The sequence below is a fragment of the Benincasa hispida genome, chromosome 9, assembly GCF_027475165.1.
Source record: "Benincasa hispida cultivar pf3 chromosome 9, pf3_genome.v1.1, whole genome shotgun sequence".
NCBI classification, from domain to species: domain Eukaryota; kingdom Viridiplantae; phylum Streptophyta; class Magnoliopsida; order Cucurbitales; family Cucurbitaceae; genus Benincasa; species Benincasa hispida.
In genome coordinates this window covers 38952693-38963582 of record NC_143486.1, presented here as the reverse complement: position 1 = coordinate 38963582, position 10890 = coordinate 38952693, and the positions used below count along the sequence as shown (strand labels likewise).

The 10890-nt window shown below is 32.9% G+C and overlaps 2 protein-coding genes across 2 annotated transcripts; both read left to right on the top strand.

Moving 5' to 3' along the window:
* Positions 1–939: 939 nt before the first annotated feature.
* LOC150033797 (uncharacterized) lies at positions 940–1251 on the top strand. Its single transcript, XM_090317076.1, has one exon. The coding sequence runs from the start codon at positions 940–942 to the stop codon at positions 1249–1251; it is 312 nt and encodes a 103-aa protein (XP_090173202.1).
* A 4323-nt stretch (positions 1252–5574) lies between these two features.
* LOC120085308 (uncharacterized) lies at positions 5575–10050 on the top strand. The gene is given in 9 exon segments (XM_090317445.1): positions 5575–5702; positions 6142–6252; positions 6452–6586; positions 6839–6961; positions 7909–7980; positions 8280–8364; positions 8440–8497; positions 8636–9533; positions 9536–10050. Coding segments are annotated over 9 exon segments (1722 nt in total). The 5' UTR covers positions 5575–5668; the 3' UTR covers positions 9742–10050.
* The last annotated feature ends 840 nt before the right edge of the window (positions 10051–10890 follow it).

The window sequence follows — 10890 nt, the reverse complement described above, 5'->3', positions numbered from 1 at the left end:
GTACTTAAGTTGACGGTCTACGGAACACTTCCTACTTGGGGATTATGACCAAATTATTGAGTGTTGGTTACCGGTTTTATGAGTACATGTGAGTGATATGAGGTAATAAAAATGGTTTATCACCTAGACATCATAGGCTTAAAATCCATTTATAAGTGTTATACTTGGATAAACCATCTAGACTTAGGGTTGTTTTTATTAGCCGAAAAGAACCTAAGTATAAATTTACCCAAACATTTAGCACACTTCAGTGGGAGATTAAAAGTTATTAGCTCTCACGTCCTCAAGAGTTCACATCGTGAGGTCCATGCTCGGCTTCATGTCAATTTTACCTTGACTGCTCCATTTGGAAAGTGTTTGCTTGGGTCAATAACAAGGTGAATGAAGGAAGTCGTTCATAGTAAGTGGGTGAAGGAAATGTGTCAACATTGTCCCTGTGGTCTCCTCCATTAGTCTGAACTGTGAGATTCCTATGTTGCGTCTGCTATCGTTTTTAGGCAGCACTTGTTAGTCGTTAACCACGACGATCCCCACGAAGGGTTGTAACATAGGATTCGGAACAACCCAAGCTTCAATAAAATGAATAGGGTCTTATAGTTCCATCTTGGGTATTGTCTTCTATTTCGGGGACGTACTCATACCGTTCTGTAAGATCTAAAAATGGTGGGTCTACACTTACAAGAATTACTAAGTGTTAGTAAAGATCTTGATTGAAAACGATAACTAAATGACTATCAGAATATGAGTTATTCTGGAGATAGTATTTGATCAAGAACTGTCTTGCTTCTGTGAAGGAATTCTTGATTGCCACCAATAGAAATTATTCTAAATCACTTAAATATCATTGCAAAAATAATGATTATGGGTACATTATCATTTTGATAAAACTTGATTGGATTTAAAAGCAATTCACTTATAGAATTTGTTTATAATGTCAGAATGACGGGTTCAATTATACAAATGTTGGCATCAGAAAAATTGATCGGGGATAACTATGTGACATGGAAATCAAATTTGAACATGATACTTACGATAGACGATTTGCGTTTTGTCTTAACAGAGGAATGTTCTCCTATTCCTAGCTCTAATTCCAACCGAATTGTTCAGGAAGTGCGTGATAGATGGATCAGGGCGAATGATAAAGTCCGTGCTTACATTCTTGCAAGTTTATTTGGCGTTTTGGCGAATAAACACGAGAATATGAGTACTGCCAAAGAGATTATGGAATCTCTGAGAGGGATGTTTGGATAACTGTCCTTCACCCTGAGGTATGATGCTATCAAATACGTTTATAATAGCCGCATACAAGTGCCCCTTGACTATTACATGAGTATATGAACTTTATGTGGAGACATACAAGTGGATCAGGTTCGAGTAAATAGTCAAAATGATCTATAATATATGAATAAGGTTGGGTGCCTTATTCTGGTAACACTATTGGATGCAACCTACTCTATAGTTGTTACAAAAAGTTGTAAAGTGCTACAAACGAAGTGATCCTAATTCGTTCATGTTGGGACATGAGAAGTGGGGGTGTCCTTGTGCAAAAGAGTTTGTACAAGATCGGACCACGAAACTAGTCACTCTTACTTTATAACGTTGTTTACTGTTTAAGACTGACTATTTCAAAACGATGACCTAGGTAACTTGACCTTAATCCTGAGCAAACTATGAACTCCTATTTGTTCGGGATTATCCTTTGATCTGCAAACGATAAGAATAGACCAACGTCTCTGCTCAATAAGCCTCCCATTTTGGGAATAAGACCGAATGAATAACTGGGAATATAGCCCTACAAGATGGAATTCTCTCCTACCCGATTAGGGTTAGTAGAGAGGTTGTTCCCTTCAAGGGCTGATTTTGGGTCTTGAACAAGAGGTTTCACCCTCTCATTGGCCTGAGAGGGATTCGATTTGTTGATTGGATCATAAATCAATTGTTCATTAGGGGATCTGTGGGACTCAAGGAACAAGAGGTAATTTCAGGGGTAAAACAGAGATTCGACCCAGCCATTATTACGAACAACCTGTGAAGGGTTAACTTACTAATCATGGTTATATCGAGTGGACATCATATATCTACAGTGAGGGGAGTTTAGCTCTGGGTTTTAGTGGAATCACCCATTAGTTAACGAATGGAGGATAATTCGGTCTAATGAGTTTAGCCAACTAATCTCGGATCGTTGGAGCCCATTATCTATAGGTCCGCGAGGTCTTCTTATTAGCTCGTAAATGGATTAGCTCTAGAGTAGCGTGATAAGTTCATGTAAAATGTTCAAATTAGAATTAAATGAAATTAGAGAAATAATATTTAAATATGATTTAAATATTTGAAGATGAAATTGTGTAAAATTAGTTTAATATTTGATATTAAATTAATTAGATCTGTTTAAATTGTTTAAATAATTATTTATTAATTTTATTAAGAAAAATTAATTTATAAAATTAATAATATTTTCAATTTTATAAAATAAATTGATTTATGAAATCAATTTATCAAAAGTTGAAAAAGAAGAGAAAAACACAAAAATGGAAAATAGGCATTTTCCATTACATCTTCAAGTAGCTCACAAATAACCCATCATCTTCAAGCTTTAATTACTCCAAGCATGAGCTGCATCTCATATAGTTAATCTCTTTGCATGATAGTCTGCAATATATTGAATAGACTGGAGTAATTTTGAGGCAATGCAACCGACAGAATTTTAATTAAAAATTCGTGTGAATAAGGTGTTCTTCCTTTGGGTTGCTGTTGTGAGTTTGTCTCCAAATTTCCTTGATTCTAGCTTATTTTGAGTCCTCCAACTTAATCTAGAGCATCAAGAGGATAATATAGAAGATCTTAGGATGGTCTACAACAAGATTCAGAGGAGATTAGCAGCTGGAATTCAAGCTTTGAGGAAGTTTTGCAAAGGTATGTCATGAAACCCATTTATTTATGCTATAGCATGCTTTCATTTCTGCCAAAATTAATGAATTAGAGTGTTTATGGATCTTGGTCACTTTCGCTGCGCATTGGTTCGTTCCAACAGTTCAAAGTCTTCAAATATGAGTTATATTGAAACCCACTTTTTCTGATATGAATATGTTTAATTTGATGCTAAAATCGATGAATTAGAGTGCTTAATGATTCTGAATTCTTCCGCTAATTATATGCTAACTCCAACATCCTCCACATATGAACAAATAATTTGTTTGAGGTCTAGCTTTACGTGGATTAGATACATATGCAGAATTTGCGTAACCAACTAGATCAAAATTTTATTTTTTGAACAAAAAGACTCATATCAATTGTTCCTTGGGGATTACGGAGTATATGCTTAATTTCATTGTAATGCCTTTTTTATGGAGAAAAACTATATCTAGCTAATAAATTTACTTAAAATGCAATATCAGGTCTTATATTATTAGCAAGATACATAAGTGTACAAATTGCACTAAGATATAGTACTTCAAGACCAAGAAATTCTTTATTAATTTTTCTTTACATACAGAGAACGAACTTCCATTAGAATGTTCAATGGATGTGTTTTATCCATATAGATTTTCTTTTTTTTTTAAAAAAAATCCTATATAAGTTGGCTGGTGAACAAATATCTCATATTCTAAATGCTCAATTTGTAAACCAAGGCAAAATTTTGTCTTTTAGAGATCTTTAATCTCATATTCTTCTTTAAGATATTTTATTGTCTTTGAGAGCTCTTCAGGAGTTCCAATTATATTTAAATCATCAACATATATAGTTATAATAGTAAATTCTGACTGTGATTTCTTTATAAAAATATACAGACATATTGGATTATTTTGATATCCAACGTATCCATTTGTAACGAGTTTTAGGAAGAATAATTGTTTTCTGATGATCATATCTTTCTTTTAAACTCTCCCACAGGATGCAAGAGTTTTTTTTTTTATTGTAAGACATTCCATCTTCAAACTCTCACGGAGATGATGGCGAAGAAAAATTGTGGCTTTTGCTTTTTTTTTTTTTTTTAATTGGATGTCGTATTTTCTTCTTTAAAGATTCCTCCAAGGTTCATAGCATCCAAGTGTATTTCGGCATGAAACACTCATGACAAATAATTATTACCGTTGATGTCAAGGATTGCAAATTCTAATTTTGTAATATTTTTCATGGTAATACTATCACATATAATTATATTTATATTAGAAAGTTAATATATACCAAACATGCAAAACAAAATTTAATTTACTAATTATAATGAAAAGGGAAAAAAATGACCTATTTTTAGGACCTACCTTCAGAGGTGAAATGATAAAGACTCATGCTGATAATGTGTTGTAAATTTGAGGAGAAAAACAATGCACCACGGGAACAAGAATACCGAGAAATTTAGAAAACAAAAAAAAAAAAAAAATGAAACATAGGAAATTATAGAAATTTCTCTTTTATTTCTCACCAAAATTGCATATATACAAAATCTATATAAAAAAAACATTATTTATAAGCAATTTGGCAACTAGGATGTTGAACCATTTGGACACTAAAGATATGTAGTGATAAGACACATGGATAATTTGGCATTAAATACAAGGACAATGAGAGATAAGACACGTAGGGGGCGTTTGGGGTAAGGAGTTGGTTATTATAGTCATAGATTATTATAATTGGATTATAATAGTTTGTGTTTGGGGTGTAGATGATTTTGGTTTGAGTTATAATAGTATGTATTTGAAGTGTAAACTATTTTAGTTTGAGAAGGAAATAGTAAACATTGTAGTAAAGAATAAAAAAAATGATGAATGTAAAATAGTAAGAACTGTAGCAAATAGTAAATAGTATAGCAAATGAGGTTTTGAAATATAACTTTAGCTAATTGGAGATTACAAAATAGAATTTATTATTGCAAAAAGTGGTTATTATAATCTTTTAGAACACCAAATATGGACATTTATTTTTGTTTAAAATATTTATAATAGTAAGAGGCATACAAGTTTTCAAAATCTCAAAAGTTGATGTTAACCATATCTAAACAAATCAACTTAATTAAAAAAAATGTTTAAATTAACTTAAAATCATTTTTATCAAATCCGAAATATAGTGAAAATGCTCTCACAAAAGTTGTTTTAAAATTATACATTTAAATTTAAATTTTAGTGTTACATTTTTTTTAAATATAAAAATTTGAAAAAGTAAATAAAAACGATAAAGAATGTTTCCATTCTTATAACATATTCACTGATTAAAAGTATAAAAAGGGCATTCTCATCTATATTTCATTCGGTTTTCTATGAAGTAAACCACGTCAATAAATTTTTTATTATTATTTGATCCATTTGTAGTAACCGTAGAACGTGTTTGAAATGATTCTCAAGAGTTTAATTTAAAAAAGAAAAATTATTTTTAAAAAAAGTTGGTATGTATTACAATCATTTAAAATAATTTTTAAATAGTATTTTTAACAATTTTTATAAAAAATATTTAAATAAAAATGAGATTTTTGAAAAACATTTTTTGATCATCCAATACAAAGGGACCCATAATAATAATAATAATAATAATAAAAAATCTTATTTCTTTTTGCGATTAAGATTCATTGATACATATATTTTGGCGCCCAAATTTTCCTTACCCTTTTCTTTGCAAGAGAAGCCATGGCCATTCCAACAGAAACCACAATCCGTCGTTTTATAGGGCACACATTACAATGAAGCGCAATCCCAAACCTTCAATTTCTAATGGTTCTTCTTCGATTCTTCTCTACTACCTTCCGTTCTATTATTTTCATTTATCATGTTTTTGGGTTCCTTTAATTTTGATATCTTGTTGTTGCTACCCTTTCATATTTGAAGTATTTTCCGAGAATTTTGTTCCTTAGAGAATCGATTTTGTTTGTTAACTCTATTCTTAATCATTTCATTCTGCCTCTAATGTATTTAAGTTATTATTGTGGTTATGTTCGAATTCGTTCTCGATGGGTTCCTTTCTGGCTGATTATACCTCGACTTCTTTTAATTAATGAATGTTTGACGGTGTATTAGTTTTTGCTCTCACAGAATTCTTTGTTGATTTTAACGTAATTTGGTATATTCCATAATGAGAAGTCTGAAGTGATCAATCTTGTACATGGTCCCTTAAGATAATAATGTCCATAAATCCTTCATGAACATTCCCTTATAGATAGTAGCCGATGGAAGAGATCAAAAGTTGGAGATCTTGATTGTGATAGACCTTTGACAAGCAGAAGAGATTCTTCTCCCATATCCTTGAAAGAAAGACATGTTACATACCGTGAGTTTTCCACATTACCCAACTCTCAATTGCAGTTTCCTGCAGTAGCGAGCTATTGGAGGCTCCCAGTATTATCAATTCTCTTTGTCCTTTGTTCTTTTTTGAGTTTCATTCTAGTTAAGTTTCTTATTGTCTTAATGCATGACCCATTAAATAGTTGAAATGTGGATATATTTTCTTTTATGGGTGCAATGAACAGCAAATAATGCAAAAACTTCTGAGTTTGCATTTTTTAAGAAGTTCAGGGAAGATGCAAACCATAGATTCAGTTCATCTCTTCCACGTCAAAAGGAACTTCAATCAAAGAATTTCAACACGAGCGATAGTTTCAGAGGTAAGCAAAGAACTTTAATTGCAATATCGGTTTTAGCAGGGGAAAAATAACTTCGGGATCTGAACATTGTGGATCTTTTTAAGAACTATACTTTCAGTATCTGCCTTATCAGCTCAATGTTGACGTGTACTTTTTCTTCAAGTTTAAACCATTCTTAGAATCAACCATTTAAGATAGTACCAATAACTCCCGATAAAAGTTGCAATTTGCAAGTAACTTGTCACTTATAAATATTATTTTCTTTCCAAGCAGAGAGAGCAAACCCTGTTGAAAACCGCTGTAAAGACTTCACATCACATCATCTTGTTGAGAACGTCACTCCTGTTAACTTTAACTCGATGCATTTACCTCTGAGCAATTCATCCAAAATTTCAGGTATGCACTTCAAGCAAACATTCATTAGTGTTTTGTGTACTCTTTCCTGTGAAGGAAGATGTATAATTAAGTTGTCCGCAGTATTTTGTAACATGACTTTTTTCCTTTAATCATGCATTAGTTCCATGTATTCTTATGCAGGTTAACCTAGTTGAATAAATTAAATGGTATCAAGCAGATCAACATAAATTATGAATTTTGATTTGATAAATGAAGTCTGATAAGCATCTTATTGAGATATCAGTATTTTATATGTCACTGGAAATATATTCGCTAAATGTGTAAAACATAATTTTTATATAATATACTGATTGGTTTTTATATTTTGATATATTTTCCCTTTAAAGTGGTATTCATTATTTGGTTTTTCTTTTCTTTTCTTTTCTTTTCTTTTCTTTCCATTCACTTGGATTTCTTTCATTTAATCCATTTTGTCTAGGTTCTCATTTTCTTTCAAGCAAAGGGAAGAATAAGAATTCCATGCTTATATATTCTACGTATTGGAAAAATACATTTTTATTCCATGTACTGAACTAAGCCATTCTGCTTTGCCAATAGAGGATGAGTCGGAGATTTTGTTTCACATATTGCATGTTGGAAGCTTTCCCTTACAATAATTCTTTCAGTCTTTTACGTACCAAGACTTTTCCCGAAATACTAAATAAAAGGCCCAACAAAAGGAAAATGGGCCTTACACAAAAAGGCCCAACAAACACAACATCTAACAACTAAAAAGTAAGGATAAAGCCCGAAATACTAAAAATCCCCAAAATCCAATTACTCCCTTCTCACACGTCTTGTGTATTGGAGGTCTAAGACATGTATCAATATAATGTCTTTCAATTTGCTTGTTGATATTTTGGGTTTGAAGTACACGATGAAATGAAAGCCTACGGGAAACCACAACAGTTTCGAAATAGTAATTTGTGCTCTTTGTTTTATTGCAGAGGTAGATGTGAAACACACTCATAAAACATTGAAGGATATAGAGAGCAAACAGAGCAACGTGGAAAATGATGGTAATTCTCTCGTCTGAGCTTCTTTCTTCCTTCCTTCCTTTCTCTCTCTTTTTTTCTTTTTTAAGTAGAGAATAACAATTTTGAGTTTTATGCACAAAACTTTTCGCCTTTTGTGTATGTGGTTTCTTTTCTTCTTTTTTTTTAATCCATTTCTGCATTAACATAGTTGGGGAGCCTTGATCCTATAGATTTAAAAAAAATATGAGTTGTGTAATGTATACATGTAGTCGTTTGCATTAGAAAGAGATATGGATAATCATGATAACATTTTTAATCAGGCACTCTTTATATTCATGCAGATATTTTTAGTAGGAAGAGGCAGAAATTACGTCAGTTCATTCAGAATATGTCGTTCCATGGAGCTGGTGAATCATATGAGAAGGGGTCAGACTCGCCTTTATCTTTTGTTTCATCGTCTTTCTGGCTGCAACTATGTAGTTTTTTTTTATACTTGTCCAGGTACGGTGTTGTTTCCATGCTACTTAGCCGGCTTATACCTGATAGCAATCAGTGTAAGGTATGCTCTTTTACCATCTTCCAATAATTTCCACTTTTTTGCCGATTCTTTTCTCAATTAAAATTGTTCTTCAGAATTTTTTGGTTATAGTTCTACGTGAATACGTACTGACTTTAGAATGAACCTGATTCTCCACAGTTTAATAATAGCTTGGAAAAACTACAAAGGTTGCCTGGAAGGTGCTGTCCAAGGCTTGATTATGAGCATCATTTGAATAATAGTTCATCACCATGTCGTTTGAATGAATCGAGAGGAAGAGTTTTTTCCCATTCTGATTTCTCAACCAATAGCGATGATAACAATTTCCAAGATTACAGAACCAAGGAGTTTGACTGTGATGTAGAAACAAAAATGACTTTGCTGGATGTCAATGTTTCACCTCTTACTGCTGCAGTTGATAACTATAGATCACTTATTTCCAGCCTTTTCAAACCGCAATATGGTTTGTATGATCAAGGTGAACATTTGTACCTAAGAAAGCAAGAGCTAGAACCTCTTCTGCTAGGTTGGGATACCGACAACATAAAAGATGTAAGCTTTTCTTCTCAACTTACAGAGTTGAACACATTTGCCGAGTTACCAATTACCTTCGCTGATGATCATCAGCCGAACTTGCACAAGAGTTTTGGTGCTGTTGCGCTATGTTCATCCCCTTTCCCTTCCAGTAATCGTAGAAACTTGTACTCATTGCCATACTCCAGTTTAGCCAGCTATCAAATCCGTGGATTAAGTTGGCATAATGTTGAAAAGGAGGAAGATATAGATGCCACTTTCAACAACATGCATTTGAATTTCTCATCTGTACCCAAATGCCTTCGTCAGTGTGATAACTATGTCAACGACGAAGGCAGCCGTGACTTCTGTGCACAAAGTGCTGATTGGGTTATGAATAATGTGTTGGATGACAAACACCAAAATCCTTCTGTAGAAAGTCTGTGTGCTTCTGACATCGTCTTTGATTTTGGACGGAAATATCTCTCAGGCTCAAAGGAGCAATGCCAAACAGCTTATCATATACTTCAGTACCCACCTGATGAAATGAACCTATAGCCCTTGTCAATGAAGAATGTAATAATGACAGTTCAGATGATGTCCTCGCAGATTATTGGCTGCCCTTCTTTATCCAACCTGAGTCATTCTTTCAAGAAGGGAAGGTATGCTCCATAGTGGCTGATAAACTTAGCTGGGATGCAGCCAGAAGTGAAATAAATGTTGATATAACTGAAATGAATTGCATATTATAGCAGGTTCAATTTATAATTGTTCCTTTACGTTTGACCCTGTGCCATCTCTGGCCTGTCTTTTTATCGTACATTGTGAGGGAGAGGGAGATTTCTGGCTAGAAGAACAATTCCACTAACATAATTGAAAAGAAAAATAAGGTTTCTTGGTTGAGAGAGAATTCAACTTGATTTTCTTGGTGGAGAAAGAGTGAAACTCTGTGTCAGGTAGTTTGTCATGATAGGATGAGAATTCATTTCAAAGAGATTCAAGTTCTGTATTGCAAAACAGACAGATTGAGAATCATTGCCTTGAGAAAACCACTTTTATGCATCCTGTCTACATATTTTTCCAGTAAGTTCAGTATGAATTGCTTTGCTTTTTGCATTTAGAAGCCATGGGAACATCATGCACTTTGTCAAGGTAAACGATTTCAAGCCACTAATTTGAGTATAGTTTCATGGATAAAGCTATCAATTGCCATCTTAAAGGTCGATGGTTTAATCTCCCATTCCTACCATAGTTGAAGTCATAGAAACAAAAACAATCTCCCATTCCTACCATAGTTGAAGTCATAGAAACAAAAACAGATTCCAAGCCGGTCCACTAGTGTTATTGCATGTCGTATCTGTAAACCATCAATTGTATTGTAGAAGAAGAGAGTGGATTGATTGAACAAGTGATGAAGTCCAAGTTTACGATTAGCATTAAAACTAATTTCTTCAAAGTAGCTTGGAAGCAAACATCATACTTAGATAATTTTGAATAGGGAATTTGAGGCTTCTTTGGTATCCTCAGACCTCAATTATGTATATATCTAATCCTACTTTGCAATATTTTTGTCTCCCATTTCTGAAATTTTTGCAGAAGCTTTTACAGGATTTTAAAGTCACCAGGTTTTATGTTTTGATATGGTGAAAAGGGAGCTCAAATATTTGGTCTTAGAATCACCAGCTCCATGGTTTTTTCTGTCCTCTCTCTCAATTGGGTTATTGCATATCTCATTTGGAAATTGTTATGGGCAACATTATTTTCTTAAAATATGCACAAATATGTTCTTAAAAAGCATTTGCAAGTAAGTACATTTTTGGAAAATAACTCCAAATGTGGTAATTTTTTTTTAAAAAATGTAAAAATAACTGATATTCCTATGCAATAATTAATATTAACTA

Excerpts from the sequence above, each read along its gene's own strand:
- LOC150033797 (XM_090317076.1), top strand. The coding sequence starts at position 940 with ATGACGGGTTCAATTATACAAATGTTGGCATCAGAAAAATTGATCGGG.